Genomic DNA, 18629 nt, shown 5'->3' on the forward strand with positions numbered 1-18629 from the left:
TCATAAACGCTCGTTATTTGAGTCAACTGTAAAAATGTCCTCTGTTTAAGTGCTTCATACTTTCTCTGCAATTAAAACTGTGGTGTTTTATCTTGTGGAATATGTTTATCTTGCATGAACTGCATCATGTTTGATGTGCAAACACTAATACATGTAGATTGTGAATGCGTTTTAATGAGTTCAGTGGAAGATGTGGTGCGACGGAATGAGAAGTAGTAATAAAGATTCAATGATTTTGCCCAAGTTGAAGGTCATCACAGATTTATTAACGTAGGTGTAAATAAAAGATACATTATTTCATTTCCTGTTTTATTAGTCTGGGATCTTATGAAGGAATAAACTATGTTTGCAGTTCAGGCTATTATGTGAGGAGAAAATAATATGATTTTAAATACCTGGAGGTTGGTGATTTGGAAGGTGCCATTGTCCATCAAGCTGATTCGGTCATCGTTTCCCAGGATCCTCTGGCCATCTTTCTCCCATTGGATGCTGGGGATGGGGTTGCCCATGATGTGGCAGTGTAACTGAGCGGTGGAACCAGGAGCTAAAGTGTGATTGGCCGGTCCCTGGCGGATGATGGGAGGGACACGGTCCGAAGGTGCTGTAGGGACATAGAACAAAGTCAGATGAAGATGAAGTTTGAGATAATATTCAAATTATAATCCAACTTTTTGACCAAATTTCTTCTTAAAATGTTTTTCACTTTGGAGTATACAAAGTTCTGCTCTCCAGAACTATTCAGAGTAGCATCTTAAACTGTCAAAAGCAACAAAAACTGTCAAAAAGCATAAGATATGACTCGTTTCTAGCTATTTACTGTCATCACACTGTCACATAAATACATAGTCATTCTACTCTTACCCTACAGTATGACACTGCCGGGTTAGAGACTGACACTATGACTTACACCGGATCCACAACATCCATCCAGTACTTTCACCATCCATCACAACAACAAAAAGCTACAAGGCTTTAAAGGAGTAGTTTAACATTTTGGGAAATACACTTATACACTTTCTTGCTGGGAGTTAGATGAGCAGTCCAGCTCTCATGTCTGGAGTAACCAGCTGGAGTTTCAAAACACGTACTGTCGTTTGTATGCTTGGGGTTTTGCACAAATAACAACAAATGAGAGAATTAATTAGTGACCTTTACAGGTAGCTACATTTTGTCACCTTAGGACAGAGCCAGGTTAGCTGTTTTCCAGTGCGTACGGTCTTGTTGCTCAGCTAAGCTGACCAGCTGCCAGTGATCACTTAATATTTAACAGATATGAGAGAGGTATCAATCTTCTCATCAAACACAAGAAAGCAAATAAGGATACCCATCAAAATGTCGAACTGTTCCTTTAAACAGCCCACTAAACAGTTTAGAAATCAATATTTTCCAAACAATCATAGGCTAAATGGAAATATTACCTCTCCCTTTGCGTCTAAAATGCGTTACATGCCTGTTTGATATGTTTGATGTGTTATTTGGGTGTTATTTCAATTACTGGGCACTTTTCTCACTGGAAGCCTGATTTACAAAAAATTATAGAGAGAGCCCTGGTACAGACAACTGTTTGGTCTTTAGGTTACAAATTTTTAAGTCTGCCTGTAAAATCAGCACATGTACTGCCATTGTGCTGAAATGTAAAAAGTCACTATAAGAAAACGTGCCCTCCCAAAGGCTCCCAAGTCCACCTCTCTCTGGTCCTGCCCCAGTTCAGCAAGCAAATCGATGACATAGATTTTTCTCAGGCAGGAATGTGTTGATACAGTTACCCTCTGTCAGAGTGACAGACCACTTGACAAGACATTGAGTGGAAGCTCAATGTATGCAGTATTCATGATTTATTATACTTGAAAGTGCCCTTTCAACAAACACTATACCTTTGAATGACTGTGGATTATTTGGAATATAGTCTTGGAGGGTGACTGAGTGACTTTAAAATACATCTACATGCATGTGGTTGTAGGGTATAAAACAACAGGGTATTTACCCACAGACTGTCATCACCAAGAAACTCATGGACTTACATGGCCATGCTCCATGTCTGTATGTTCAGTCTTAAATATAAACTACATGGATGTTGCCAACTATCTGAGTTATGCTTAGTTTGGACAAGCTAATAACATCCTGCATATTCATACATGGTTGTAGAAGGAGATGAACACTGTTCTCCTTTCCTTTTTCTTACGTTCTCTTCAGTAGTGGCAACCAGTGCTCACAAAGCACTCGATGCGCAATGACTGAGCAAAAAATAGAACATTTCACTCACTCTCCCATTTAACATTTGCCTGCAGATGTGAAGTGTACCCTCATTTGTATTCTGTACTGTAGAAAGCTCTGATATCATCAGATAACTGAAGCTGAAAATGTGAAAAGTCAACACAGGAGTTAGTGCAGATAGAGCTGAACAAAATCCCAGTTTGCCCCCTGAATGGAGGGACACAAGGGGGGGTTAGGGGGTGTGGGGAGTGGGGGGTTGGGGGAGGTGGGGGGTGGATTGGAGCATATGTTGCAGCAGGGCTATTTGCATAGAACTATCACCAGTTGTCCCTTTTGATTACATTAGATAAGGACTCCTGCTGTTTGTTCATTTGGGGGAAAGATATTTTAATTTGAGATGGATTTGAAGGTTTTTCAGCTTTTTATCGGCACACATGAGAGAAAAGGGGAGAAGGGTGGTTTCTGAAAAAATATTAATCAAATATGAAGCTGAGAATACTAAATTTAAAGATTAGTTTTCAATGAGGAAAAGGACAATTTATACTTACTATTACACACAGTGTAAACTTCATGACTTCTTGTCTCCTAACTTTTTTGTTATCCAGTTAAATGGAAATGTGTCACAATTGTTCCTTTAGACTCATTAGCTTTAAGCTCGTTTTATACTGAGATCTCGCAATATTACCGTAAAGAAAAGCCGTCGGCTTGGCTTTTTTACACAGAACCAAACAAAGCTGACATAATGCTGCCCCTGTCTGTGATTTTACACAGCATACAACAACAGCATCGGCATCTAGTGTGTGTGTGCATTCCCACCATGCTGGCTGTCCCTTTTACACAGACGTCAATCCAGCAATGTGACTACCTCCGCTGCTGGCTTAATGGTGGAACAACAATGACCCCTATTCCGAGTTTGTACCTTTTACACAGAACAAAACGTTCCCACCTTGAACAAGCTGTGTAAAAGGGGCTATTATTAGAGTGTACAACTAGCTGCAAGGTAAGAAAACACACTGCTTTCTGTGGCAAATGCTACTGATGGACAATCAGCTCTTATTTCTGTTGATAAGAATGTCAAAAATGTCAACCTGGGGGCGTGAAAATAGGAAAATAATGGAAATAATCTGCCCAATAAAGGCGAGACAATACACTTCTTGGTGAGAAATGGTGCAACTTTTCAAGCATTTTAAGCCAGGATTTGTAAGAAGGGTAATTTTGGTAGAGCATTCAATCAACAGCAAAACAAGATGTTTGAACTGAACTCTGAATTCAGGTCATGAGCAAATATATGACAGGGTTAGGGTTAGTGGAAGTGGAAGACATTGCCGTCAGCACTGGCCAAAAGCCCAGTAACAACTACAGCGGGTATGAACATCAAACAGGAAGATGCAGTTATAAATATAGTAGTAGATTTTTCTGTAGCTAACATCAAAATCAGTTTTTAAAGAAATGATTATTATTTTATTGTAATGTGATCGCTGTCTCTTTATTTTTTGTGATCAGTTTACTATAATCCTGCAATCCCACACCCCACCTGCCTGTGTGTGTTTACACTCACCACTTTCCACCTCTAGCAGGGCTTTAGTCAGTATGCTTCCAGCCACGCTGAGGGCCTGGCAGAAGTAATAGCCAGAGTCTTCGGGATGGACGTCAGTGATGGTCAGCTCACCGCTCAGCGACACAGAGAAGCGACCTGACTGAGTTGGCTCCTGGATGGGGATTAGCAAGGTCTGGAGAGGAAAAACATGATGCATATTAGTTGTACTTTTCATTTAGCTTTCACAACAAGCCTAATACAAATGTTTATTTTTTAATGCTTCTACCGAGTGGGGCTGATACTGAAAACAAAAAATACTGAAAGGAAAAGTCTTGACACTCTATATCTACAACACAAAGGAAGTTCTGTCAATGCCAGGCTGATTTTTGCTCCTGTACACAATGTTAAGTATTAAATGTGGCTCTCTTGAACATTCAAGGATAACAGCTTTTGTGAGCTTGTTTTGACATGTTCATTTGGACAAAATAGATACTTGGGGTCACTTGAAAATAAAGCTGCGTTTGAATGCGGTGTAAAAGAGAGAAAAAGAAAGAGCAGTGATCGGCCATGGAGAGAAAGTTGAACTCTGTTTTTCAAATGACAGACCTGAGTTCAACTTTGTAAAAAGAACATGAAACTTTATCTCTTTGTGCAAGAGTCTATGTGTGACCTCTAGCTGAGAGACGTGCACAAATAAACAGAAGAAGAGGCATGATGTCAAGGGATGGATGGAGGAACGGCAGCAGGGAGGATGAACAGATGTTAACAGAGGTTTCCAATTTCATGACAAAAGTTGGCTTGCTGAAAAGGCTCCACATAACACAAAACCGCAACACATTATTGTAGTCGAAAACTAATTTTCAGTATCGGCCCTCAGTGTGAAAAAAAAAAATCTAGGAAATAAATGGTGCATTGTGCCCGTTACTAATCTATATCATTACATCTACATCTTGCAGACCCTCAGCTGTTACTTTTATCCAGTGAGTCAGAGCCTTTGCTCAAGGGCACTTCAACAGGGCACGATATTACAGAACAACCTTCTCCTACCACAGCTCAATAGCTGTAATCAGAAATATTTTCTTTCTATTAGCTTCCACTTTGTAGTGTTTTCCACGGCCTTCTCTACTTTCCTTTGTTCCTTTGTCATTTTTCCAATATGAAATATAATAATCATTTCCTGAGTATTTTTACTGAAAGGTAGCCACCATTCCCAACATGCTACCCACATGCTTCATGCTCCTCCTCTTCTCCCATGCTTTCTCCTCTTTATCTCTCTCCTCCACTCTTGTTCTCCCTCTCCCACACACACACATTCTCCAGGCCTCCTCCAATCTTGCTCTTCCCCCTCTAATCTGTACCTGGGAGCCATGCTACAGGCACCCACGCTCTCTCATCAGGTCTTTCAGCGCATTCCAACAGGCTGCAAAGCTTATCATAGGCTCGCCTGTCTCTCTCTCTCTCTCTCTCTCACACACATACACACACGCAAACACACACACACATGCACAAACCCACACATACACTTTTGAAGAAATGCAGGCCTGTGCAAACTCACTCTATGGTGAATAATACCCTGTGTGGATGATGGGAAAATGAGGTGTGTATGAATGTGTGGTTGCGTCTGTGTGTGTGTGTGTGTGTGTGTGTGTGTGTGAGTCACACTGGCACTAAACTACAGCACACAGTGATAAAAGCACAGGATGACAGTCAAGAACATGAACAGTGAGAAGAGATGCAGGCTCTCTTTAAAGCACATGTATCAGAGTGGCAGAGTGGTAAAGGAACCAGCTCACATTAGCATATTAGCACTACAAGAAGTTACCTTCAGGGCTCTTTATGTAATGAAATGAATGTGGGAATTCATCAACGTTTGTTTAAAATTCAAAAAATCAGGTAAAATAGTACCAAAAACAAAACTGTTGTTTAACTATATACTGTACGTATTATTTAATTTTATTCCCAGTTAAGCTGGGTTTAGCTGCATTTTTCGTTGGTTCCCCTGCTGGGCCATCACATTGCTGTTGCATCAGCAAACAGGAAACACGACAACTTGCACAAGGATGCAAAATCCTGGTTTAAACTGCTCTGCTCCTTTCACTTTTTGAACCTTTGTTACTTTCAAGAGTGCAGTCTAATGTGAAGACCTAAGCAGATCTCACAACGCTGTTCATAAATACTGTAGATACTTTTTTTCTCCTTTTCCAGTCTCTAAAACTGCCATGTTACTGACATGCAGTTTTACAGGTATTTCCAAACAGATGGGTCTAAATAGAAAAAGAGCAGTATGACAGAAAAAAATGCATTTACATATATACTATGAAGAAAATTGGATAGTCATACATATGTGACCGTGAATGAGTTATGTTGCAGTCAGACTGAAATTCATCTGCCAGTTGACTTGTGTAGGGACAGGAAATAGTGCAGGTAGGGGAACTAGCATGGCCAGAATGCTAACAACAGCAGTTCACAAAGTTGTAAGTTATATAGTGTTTGATCAAACATTTGACTGTCATTAGCTTCTTTCCTTGCACTCACTACAGACAGGCAGCATCTCTTCTTCTCTGCTGCTTGTATTATTTCACTGTACAGTTATAGAACAAAAATATAAACAAACAAGCTGGACATTGGAGAGCAACGCAATTTTACATGTCAATGGCAGGTCAGTTCGTGAACCTGGGTGAATTTGTGTCGCCCCGTTCAACACAGAAATGAGTGAGAAGCAAAATCTTGTCTGATTGCGTCATTAAACACATGGTCATGTGGTTTTAGAACAATAAAATTCCTCAACTGGCAGTCAGGTGAGGATGTTGGATGTAGATGACACCATATTTGGTCCACAGGCTGATCGCTTTAATATGTCAAGGCTGACTACTCCATGTACCATGCAAGTATGGGCAGTTGTGCAAGAACACCTATATTACCCTTGCTATTACCAGTCTGGAAATTAAAAATCTGCACTGAGAAAAAAAACACAACTGAAAACACTGACAACCACCATCTAACCCCTGAAAACGTGGTACAATACATTCTAATACTCTACATTCCTGTGATGCAGCCTGTTTGTAAAATTACCTCATTTTCTATGGCTTCACTCCTCCAACTCCAATTAATGTGATAGTGCAGAAACTTCTCTTACCAATAGGAGCCCTGTTAACCACTAGCCCACCCTGCCACTCAAACACTGCGCTCCAATGCACCCTCTGTCAGACACAAATTGACCATAAGACCCTGATGGATGTCTGCAGGGAAGCACCGCTGTCATTCTTTATAAAACAGAAGGTGTTTTAGAGCTGACTTTGATACGTGTCACAGGGCTTTTCTTACCTTGCTGCCTTCTTTTTGCCAAAAGACAGCTGGGGGAGGGTTTCCTTTGGTGCCGCAGAGGAAGGTTACGGTGCGACCCGGAGCTGTGATCTGGTCCCGTGGCCGTACCACGATCTCGGGGGGCACTGCAACACAAGAGGATAGAGAGAAATGTTTCTCAGGTCACAATAGAAATGACGTCTTTCTTTATGTGTGTGTGTGTGTGTGTGTGTGGTCATAGTGTGTTGAGTGAGTTTAATACAGTGAGAATGTGCCAGCAGTGGCATTGAGTGCATTAAGCCGTGACAGGCCACTGGTGATGATAGCAACTCATAAGTGACAATTCTCTCACTCCAGCTCTCACTGTCTCTTTATCTCTCTCTCGCTCTCACTCACACACACACACACACACACACACACACACACACACGCACTTGCACACAGACATGAATGTACTCAGATAGAGGCACCCTATCACATGTACACATACCTGTATGTAAGCATAAAACAGAACAAGGCAAGTCTCTGCTGCTACTTTCAAACATTTACATCACTAGGTCTGCTTTACATCAGCTGCTTATTCTCACTTGCAGATCAGAGTGTCAGAGCTCGCTTTTACTGCTTCAACACTAACAGTGAAGGCCACACAAGGCACAAATATTAACCCTTTGAACACTAGGATGTCGCTCCTTTTACACGTTCATAGCATAGCCACTCTATGTGTCTCCCAGGCATGCCATACTGTATATTGTTTTTTCAAGTTAGGCTATTCAAAAATGCCGTCACTTTGCATGTGAATAGTACTAATCACGCTCTAGGAGACTTTTAATTTTAAAAAAACAAAACAAAATGTAATTTTAAATGTTTTTCCTTTTTTGTCTTTATGTCTGGAAGTTTTCAGTACGGCACAAATAGCTATTTATAAATGGACAGAGGAGATTGTCAGCATTTGAGAAATATAAGAAGTCTTAGTAATATCAAACAATATACTGATAGTGTAAAATGATGAAAGGACTGGAGAAAAACTGATGATTATGATACAAGATCTTAAATTATAAGGAGCATCTTTTCTCTATGATTTCAGGGTTGTTGCTGATGATTATCCGTCATCACAGAGAAATGTAAAGGATAGGTTCCGCTGATTTTAACCATCTGTGTATGATGTGCATTCAGGTTTGACAGAGGTATGAGATGAAGGGGTATACGTTTTGATGCAAGTTGTGTCCCTAAAGTGCAATGAGTTGAAAAGAAGTATGAATATGAAGGTTTGTTTGATACCATGGCAGCCAAGACATGTTTTTTCTCCCATCTCAATTAACACAGTTAATGAACATAGTGTAGTTCTTTGAGGAGAGAATAAGTCAGGAGCCTTGTGGCAGCAGATAACTAATAAATCACCAGGCTGCTATTCTATTATCAGCTGCTGCTTGCTTTTAACCCTTGATTAACTATGTTCAAATATTCATCATGTCCAAATATTCAATCAAGGGTACAAACCAATTAGTCTTGATTAAACATGTTATAAGGTAAGAACGGTTTGTGTCAAATAGCAAGTATTAACACATTATATCAAGGCAAGACAATGACATTAATGACGACATGTTTGATACTTAACACTGGTCATCTATTTGAGTTCATATACAAATACTTTTATTCAGTGGTGCTTTCAGGTTACTCACAGAGAAAAAACTGAATCCCTTAAAGAACACATTTTTAACAGAAAAACAAATACTGCATATTCATTCATATTCACGCACACAGTGCAATTGCAAAAGTTTGAGCTTCTCCTTTGCTATAAAGTGAGTATAGTACCTTTCCAAAGCCTGTAAGTCTCTCTGTAACCTTGATTTTTTGACTTTGATTGATGAAGCCTGATCTGATATAGATGCTTATTGGTTAAGCTATAGACCATGATAATTTATCTCATCTTGTATCTATCTATCTATCTATCTATCTATCTAAAAGGACAGTCCAGAACCCACAGGAGCCCAAATTCAGGTTTGTGGGTCACCTATCTGATCCCGAGCACCAGGCCAATCAGATGTCTTTGAACATAGACGGCAAGAGGGGAAGGGGGCTGAAAATAAACAGTGGACTGTCTCACTTTCAATCTGCCGTTTGTGAAGAAACACACACACACACACACACACACACACACACACACACACACACACACACACACACACACACACACACACACAATCAGGAAAATGACCATTTTTTCTGAGTGTTATTTCAGAAAACCACAGATCAATCAAAACTCTTTGATTTCTATTGATTTTGTAGCAAGTGTCAGGCCTTCCTCCACAGAGGGGGGGTGGGGGGGGGTTGAATGCATAATGATGCCCTCCACTAGTCCTAATTGATTTCTCATCTGCCCACCTGATCTCCTGTTTCTCTTTCATTCTCTGTCTCAATTAGCATTGAGAGAAAGAGAAAGACGAGGAGGTGGAGAACCTTTCTACAGAATAGAGAGACAAGTCAAAGACAAACATAGTCACAGTGAAAGTGAAGAAGAAGAATGGATGGGAAAGATTCCATACACTTTGTCTTATGTAGAATCTAAATTCACAAGCATCTAAATGATAGAAGAATTCTTTTTCTTCAATGCAGTGAGTAATGTTACCGTGTGCCCTCTCTAGAATATACTGTAGTTGATGTAAACATGCAATAATTTGCCTTTTTTGTGAATTCAAATGAAAATCTAATAATGAATCAAGTGATTGAATGAGAAAAAAAACAACAAAAACCTGAGCATGACAGGGAGGATTACTGTGACAAATGCTGCCTCTTAAAGTTCTCTTTGCTAGAATTTGTTAACCCAAAACAATTATAATTTGAGAAATGCTTGCTGACATTAGTTACCTCAGTAGAGGTCTTACGTTTTGTTGAGAGGGTCAGAGTTCAGTTGAGTGCTTGAACGAGAAGAAAACAGCTTGGAAACCAAGATAAATGAGAAAAGTCGGGGGTGGGTCGAGTCAGGAAAAATCAGGCCAGCAGTAAAAGCAGAGTGTGAAGTAGTGAAATGTTCTCTGATATGACATGTTGGTGAAGGGTCTGGTAAAAGTTAAAAATCCCTGACTTCCCAATCTCCAGCACTGATTTGCTTGCTCCCTGTAATTGCTCACCTCAGGTGAGTGTCCAAGATTAATTCCCTGCCCCGCATGGACATTTTATACCGTGACCCCCTTTCCTATCCCAAAGGCTGCTTCCACCATGCACAGCAGGAGGGGATCCATGTGTCAACCGCAGGATAAATTACAGCTAAGGAGACACGGCCGAGATGGGTAAGGTCATGTCCTGGGATCAAACATGCAGCCCCCCTGCTAACCCTACATGTCGAAGCCTAAACATGCGCCCAGTGTTTCTGGATGTGAACCACACAGTGGAATACAGACTGATGCCACTGAGCCCCTGCTTTCACTTCCGTGCTACCTCAAGGACAGGATTCCTGTCAAGGCTGATGCAAGGCCTGAAATATTAAAGAAATGCAGTGTAATACTTGCCTGTTACAGTATGCAACGCAACCTCCGGCATGTACACACACAGATGTAATGAACACACACAAGAAAAGACGCTGTATCAGAACTGCGGGTTAAGCAGGCTGTTTGACAAAACCTTGTCAACACCTGAACATTTTCCCCTCGCGCCTGACACAAAGCCGTAACTTTGACCCAAATACAGTGACAGCTAGGAATATTCAGGCTATTAAAATGCTGTTTTTGGTGCTCTACACAGCCCTGTCTGGAGAATAACAATGTTTGATTTGAGGAGGCAAGCCGCCACATCGCCTAAGGCTATAATAAATACTTAGCAATAATGGGTGCACTCAGCGCGACACTGAGCTTTAGATTTAGGGCAGGAAGAAACATTAGCATCCTCACATGGGATGGAAACAGGGAGATGGATTGTAACAGAGCAGCTGAAAAATACATGACAAAAATCGGCAAACAATGGCTGCATGTCATGGAAGCTATTTGCACAGCACGTCGCTTGTACAGTCATTTCGTTTTCTGGGCTGCTGGCTTTTAGGTATGACGGCTTTTGTTGTTTAAAGCGCCCTAAAAAAAAGACAGAAACTGTCTAACTCTAGTTATCAAACACCACGACACCTTCATTTTCCAGTTTTATGAAATATATAAGCTGGTCTGCAAAAATGATGGCTCATAAACTGATAACTGCAGGAGGCAGTGTCTGGGAGTAAATTGGGGAATGTCTAAATAAAGAATGAAACTATTGAGATAGGAATTCAAAGGAGCCTGGAGACTTCTTTCATATGCTGGATATTGCCAGAGCTAGAGAACACATAACAAGGCTAACATGCCAAGAGGGAGGCAAAAATAGACAAGGACTGCAAGTTGAATTTCCACAGCTTTACGATAAGATTTGAAGGAGGAAAGTCTGGAGAGTGTGAAGTGCTCGGTCTCTTTGAATGCTTGTGCGTGACAAGGAGCAAAATGTTCTCTTAAGAAAGAAAGTTTGGCCAGTCCTTACTTTTTTTTTTTAAACAGGTTAACTTGAGTTTAGGGGGATTAAGTGAGGGTTAAAGTTAAAGTTACTGTATTATAATATATGTCTTTCCAGATGGATACTATGTCAGATTACGTGACGTGTTTCTGCTACATGGCAGAGTGCCATATCAGACTACACTGAACCCTGACAAAATGTTAGCCTGCAGTCTTTCTTGATGTACATGACACGCAAACATGATCAGGCAGGAGCAGCCAGAGAGAGACGCCCAGGATGAGGCGTGTATGGAGCAGCTTGTACACTTTGTCAGGCAAGAGAAGGCCAAAAAAATCTGACATGCTAGTCAGCGTGCTCATTTTCAGTTTCAAGAATTGTCCGATATTAATGACCTTGTCTAGCGACAGGGTCACTGGTTCCTGCTTTAGCTGGGTTCTGGAAGGAACATCATCAATGGAACATCCTCATAAACAAAATAAAGCGTTTTAACTGGCTCAGATGTTTACCACATACTGGGCTCCCACTGAGACAGTCAGAGCGAACGGTTTGTTCCACTGCTGCTGTATGAACGTGGCGTGTTGCTCAATCACACAGCAAAGGCTGACAAAGTGTTTTACAACCAAAGCTTACCTCCCCTACTCCCCCCACATACTCGACGTGTGATTTGCACCAACATACTGAAGCTATCACACACGGGGGAACACAAACACACACACAGTCTCCCAGCAGGAGTTCCTCAGGGGCCGTGATGTGACAGGCAGCTGTCCCAGTCCCACGCTGCTGCAGACAGCGCGTTTCACACACGTACGCTTGAGTAAACCCTCTGTCATGCTGCTGCTGCCGCTGTTACTGCATGAGTCTTTAGCTCTGTCCTTTCATATAACACCCTTTCACTCTCTCTCTCTCTCTCTCTCTCTCCCTCTCTCTCTCTGGCACACAAATACACACACACAGACTTTTTTTCCTGACACTGTTTCCATTCTGAAATAATGATTGAGGAGGTGGTTATTTCCCAGGCATAATGTATTATAGCTGGACCATAATTCATCCATGCTTTTATTTAATTTGGAGTTGGACCTTTGTGCCCAGAACTCCCGCCTCTTTATCCAACATCAATACATGAATTGGAGGGCTGATACAGCTTTAAATAGACCAAGAATAAGTTATACTGTAAAAAGCAGTGCTGTGATTCTTTGCCTTTATAATGCTAAAGCACCCTCAGGCAAGACAAAGAAGTCTACCATTCATACAGCGTAGATGTTATAGAAATTCAATTGCATAAAATTCAAAATGAAGGTAATCCTGGCTCCCATCTGTACGTACTATATGTAAAGCAACACATTAGCTGTAAAAGTTTGTTGTAAAACTTGCAGTTGCTTCCCTGTATATTACTTCCTCGTTCCTGCTTTTTCATTCCCCGAGGCTGGCTACGCATTTACAGATGGGACTGACTCAAATCAGGCTTGAGATAGACTCATCTTGTCAGGATATATATTTGGTAGAGACTCATCCCCCCACTGCTGTGAGTAAAAGCTGTTCCCACGCGATGCAACTTTGTGTTGAGCCCATCTACTTGACTTGTGACAACTGTGTCACTCTGGGCAAAGAAATAAGATTGTAGCAGACCATTTCATCACACTGCATGTAGGAGATCAGCTTTCTCTGTGAAAACCACAACTCAGTGGAATGTCCTACCTGACGATATGAAGAGCTGCAGTTCCATCAGTACATTTAAAACCAAATTAAAAAATGTGCTAAAAGCTACTCAGCTCTGTAACCACTGACTCTACATTTTATCTCATTTCTCATGAACACAAATTATCTTGCTTTTAATTTGACAAGTTTACATTATGAGTGTATGTGATGTGCTATTGTGTGTAGCTTTGTATTATGTGTCCTATGTGTTTTTTACTTTTTTCTGTTTTATGTTTTAATTGTGACCTGCCAAGGGGACTGCAGATGAAAATGAGCTATAAGCTAACTCTGGTACAGTACATCAGATGGTAACATTTATGTTTAATACTGTATAAATATACAATAAATAAATAAGACTACAACAACAACAAAAAAAGGCAAGAAACTTCAGCAGGGTTGTTCAGCAGCACGTGTGCTATTACATGCTGGTGTCTTTCATTTGGTAGGCAATACCAATGAAATACAGAGAAAATAAAGTTGTTGTTTGTGTTTAGTGTTTCTTTCTTGCTCACTAACTCCAGGAAGTGACTAGGGTAAATATGGAAACAAATGGGAGATTGCTTGAATCATGTATGCAGTAAGAAGACTGATTGAGTGACTTCAAACCTGAACCAACACATGGAGAAGCACATTTCAATGTCTTTAACTGCTCTTCCACTGTGCCTACTGCTGTAGCATCAAGGTGTAAATTACATTTGGAAAGTGGGACATGGCTTCAGAGAAAATTATTATAAAGGGGCATTTGTGCAAACCAGAACAGATGAGTTTTCAGGATCGTCACGTCAGCAAGGTCACTTTGGAGCCTTGTCGGCCCCCTGCCGTGAGATGATTGGCGTGCCCCAGTTTAATTGCCGTCCTCGGCTTCTGCCCTCTTCACATTGTCTTGATCGTTATCAAGCACACTTGATATGTTAGTCTGTGACCTTGTAGTGTGAGCAATCGAATGAGCCAATTTGTTATTCTGACCAATGTCAAGATGGAAATCATGGCCAGGTAATGTAAGATGGTGCTTAACATCAGCCTGATGAAGCATTTTTTGTGCTCCAAACATATGGGTGTGTCAGATGAAAAGGAAAATGTTCACTTTCTCCATTTGCCCTTCAAAAATATGTTTTTTCACCCTTTTTTACTTTCAGTCCAAGAACTGCCCATTCATTTCAGCGGCTGGGCATTCCACACCAAACATTCCATTTATTCAAGATTGCCCTTATCTGAAAAAAAAAAATTGCTAAAGTATGCTCATTTCACAGTGAGTGCACAGCAAAAACAAATCATTTTGCTTAGTACTGAGTCTTTACATTGCATTTCCAGCAGAGGACTACATATGGGAACATATTGTCAACTATTTAAAACTCAATATTAGAGGCAATAACTAGTAAACATTGGTTCATTTTATGCAGCACGGGCCAATAAGGGACTGGCCTATTCACATATTTTGCTCTCTGCTACAAAGAACTGTTTCTCTAATGGACATGGTCACAGCTTAAAAGGGTTATTTCATCTCTCTCGATCACCCCTGCCTACGCATATGTGAAGTGACTGAGAGGCAGAAATATGAAATGTTATAATGATGTCTACCTTGAAAGCGCCCGGCTCTTTTCAGAGAAAGAATTGTGCAGTAAAGAGACAAAACCCGGAGATACACAGACAATACTTTCTCCAACCACACACACAACAGTTAAGACCTCTCTTTGTGTTATCTGAACGGTTCCTATAACCCATCATTTACACTCCTCGCTATTCGTTCCATTGCTGTTGTTGTGACATTGGAAAGAAAAAAGCCACCTGACAGTCGACACCTGTGAAAAATTGCAACTCCATTCTTCAATCGCATGCTTGTCTTTCATGAATACCAGTGAAAAGCTCAAGTACTGTAATACATTGCATTGTAGAGACAATATTTTCACTTCCATGGTAAAAAGGTCTCAACTACACTAACAAACTACACTGCTCTGTTAGCTGAGCTCTCTGTTGGGTGTCTGCTGAAGGAGAAACATTATAATGTGACTATTTTTCATAGTATAGAAGCATTTTTTATCCCCAGAGAGAAAATTAAATTGCCAGAGCATGTGTGATTAGTCAGTATATGATCACAGCACTATTATGCTCTTTTAATTTATTTATCCCCTATAGATCCCTTCCACTATGCTCTCTGTATTCAAGTGTGTTTGTATACTACATTAAAGGCCCTGATATTATTGGAAGCTTTGTCTTTGTGGTAATGGAAGCTCCACCTAGATGAGCTACAGCATGACTGGAGTGCAGTTGTGGAAAATCAAAAGCCTACTCCCAGCGTTTCCAGAAGTACTTACATACTAAAAGACTGTCCCCCATTCCTATTAGTCAGAAAAGCAACAGTGGTAGGGGGGGTAATGCCTCCAACATGGCATCCTTTAAGTCTTTACCACTGTCTCTGTAAGACTCTCTCTCTCTCTCTCTCTCTGTCTCTCTCACTCACTCACTCACTCACACACAAACACATGCATGTAAAGATGGGATGAAATGGAATACTTACTGGATGGGCCGACTGCGATTGAGGGATGCAGAAAAGGATGGAAAAGAAAAAAGGAAAAGAAAGATGAATGAGATGAAGAATTCCATCATGAATTGTGATTTTGGATGAAATATTTAAACAAGACACAGTGAAACTTTGAAGCACCGAAGACACTCACATCTGTCTGAGATTAATAATCACATGAAATGGCTGGATATGAATGGACGGAAATGAAACTGGCTGCTACTTAAGTGAAGTGTTCCCAAAAGAGAGGAACAGTGTACAAGTGGGATGAAGAATGATGAGCTGAATGTGGGTACACAGGTGACGATAAAGGGCTGGAAATCTGATTGATCTGTGGTTTTCTGAAATAACACCTGGAAAACAGTCATTTTCCTTCGTGTGTGTGTGTGTGTGTGTGTGTGTGTGTGTGTGTGTGTGTGTGGTATTCCGATTATCCCTAATACTGCAGCTGCATGCAGCCACCCACAATCATCATTTGCCTACCAGCTGCTACTGGGAATGACTTCTTCAATCTGCTACAAACTGTGGTTGTTAAGTGTGTTTGTCCATGTGCAAGAGTGTGAATACGTATCCATGAGCATGCGTGTTTTCTCCTGCACCAACAAATATCCTGTGTCTCTGTGTCAATGTATGCGTGTGGATATAGTATGTGAGCACACGTCTGTTGACAGATGTCGGAAGTGTCAGTACAGACTGGAGGGCCCGTTCACAGAATCAACTGTTACAGACTAAAACTCTAAATATTCCCTTTTATCATCACAATGACAGATTTCTCATCTGAGTGCCTTTCTTCAAGGCACTGACTTTATTCTAATGCAATGTCAATGCTTTTTGATCTTGGCTCTCTCCCCAGAGGGATGATGAGTCGAGGCTTGAAAGGAACTTAAAATCCATTTTTCACTTCTTTCTCTTTTATAGTCTCAGTTAACAGCATGTTACCAGTGGCGGAAATGGGAAGTTTTAACCAGACACAGTCTGTCTGTCTAGCCTCTCATTTATTTCACACTTCTTATTGGCAACATCTCCTGGTATAAACATTCTGGACATTTGATGATAGATTTCAACGTGTTCTTAAAATCCTGTTTTTCATAACATCATCAGAAAATGGACTTAATTGTGGATTATCCACAAAAGCAATCAAAATCTATTCATCAAATGCATGCTGGTAGGTGAGATGTGGGCATTTTGTAATGCATCATAGCAAAACTGTCTATCTGTGCAAATAATTAACTCATGTATAAAGGGTCAAAATCAATTATCATTTAAAGCTGGAGTGCAGGACTTTTGTCTCTCCCCTCTGGCAGTGAGAGTAATTACAAAAACACTGTCAACATGTGCTTACGTCATAGGCTCCGCCGTTGCCTACTCCGCTGCTATATTTGTGGCTGTAAAACGGTGGATAAATTGTTTTGAGCCCCACACAACCCCCACGAAATCATTCGTTTCACTATCAGAATTTGATCCATTTGGTCCGATAACATTTGGGAAGTCCAGAAGAGCTGCGTGATTAAATTATTTGATCCCCATTTAAGTTAGCAGAGAGCTAACTGGAAGTTAGCTGCCCATAGAGCATGCATGTGCATTCATCCAGCCAGCAGCACCAGATTAAAAACTCTGATTATGTGAAATACAGAGAGATTTATCTGGTGGTGATAGACTTAATCAGCATTGTGTGAACTCATTTGGCAAGGGCTTGAATGTAACTTATGTTCATTTATATGTAAAAGTTCTGCACTGAAGGTTTAATATATTATAAAAAGTGGAAGATTCTGGCAGTACAGAATTGCCTCCACTGAAGTTTCAGTTGCTGCGTGATATTTCTTGAAATAAAGCAAGATAAGACACTGTTTTGGTTTCTAGTTGATATCAGATTTTGACTTTTATGTTATTGGGAGGCAATAAGTGAAAGCACTGTTACTTTTTTCAGTTTTTCACAATATTCATACCTAACACTAAACCAAAAAAAGTTGCTAACTCTGAACAGAATTCAAGCTGGAAATTTCAGAGATAAAGTGTGTGTATGTGTGTGTGTGTGTGTGTGTAGTGTGGTGGACTAGCCAGTTTAACGAGGTGGACTAGCCAGTGTCTTACCGTGCACTTGCAGGGTACCCGACGCCTCAGCTTTGCCCACACTGTTCTCTGACACACAGGTGTAAGTGCCCTCATCCTCAGCTCGCACCTGGGTCAGACGCAGACTGTTGTCACTGCGGATCTCAAATCTGGAAACATATCAACACACAAGATTTAGTATGGAATGCAGAAAAGCACTGTTCTGAAACCCTCTTAGTAAGAAAAAAGTAGATAGATGATACAGTTAGCAATATGAGATTTTCATGTGACTTGGTGAAATACCGGTCTGGTAAAACCTCAGTGATCAAGTCAGGGTATTTTAAAAAGGACAAATGGCTACAATTGAAGTTTTTGAACAAGCAGCTAATGTATTTACTGCACTGCACTATGAGTGCATGTGGCGACAGAGTGAGTTGTCCTATATAGCTTTAGGCAAAATACAAAAAAATCCATCGGAGTCTCCCTGTGCAGATCTGAATCCTGCTGACAACAAGGGAACATTTTACCCTATTTCCCTTGAGGGATCATTAAAGTTTCATCCAATCAAATCCACAAAGTGTGTGCGAGAGAGAGTGTGAGAGTACAGCTTTTAGTACCACAGTCTCAGTGTTACCCTCCAGTACTATCATGACTGTTATCACAGACTATCATGGTGCAACACCACATGATACTGAAAACTCCTTTATAGCACAGGATAGAAAGATTGACAGCTATTTAACAAATGTGTTTCTTATTATTTGGATGATTGGCACAGTACTTAGTACCTTACTAACACAAGCTGTTATGTAATATGAGGCATACATTTTGATTGTAATGACTTGTATC

At 40.6% G+C, this 18629-nt stretch overlaps 1 protein-coding gene across 2 annotated transcripts in view; it reads right to left on the reverse strand.

Annotated features, from left to right (window-relative positions):
* robo3 (roundabout, axon guidance receptor, homolog 3 (Drosophila)) overlaps positions 1–18629 on the reverse strand; it is an 87645-nt gene that overhangs the window by 24185 nt on the left and 44831 nt on the right. For both annotated transcript variants that reach the window (XM_067607296.1, XM_067607295.1), the window contains exons 6-9: positions 17826–17953; positions 7076–7200; positions 3773–3944; positions 396–601 (exon numbers count right to left, since the gene is read on the reverse strand). In XM_067607296.1, the coding sequence (XP_067463397.1) occupies positions 396–601; positions 3773–3944; positions 7076–7200; positions 17826–17953 (631 nt within the window). The remainder of the gene's footprint in view (positions 1–395; positions 602–3772; positions 3945–7075; positions 7201–17825; positions 17954–18629) is intronic.

This window comes from Thunnus thynnus, chromosome 13, assembly GCF_963924715.1.
Source record: "Thunnus thynnus chromosome 13, fThuThy2.1, whole genome shotgun sequence".
Lineage (NCBI taxonomy): Eukaryota > Metazoa > Chordata > Actinopteri > Scombriformes > Scombridae > Thunnus > Thunnus thynnus.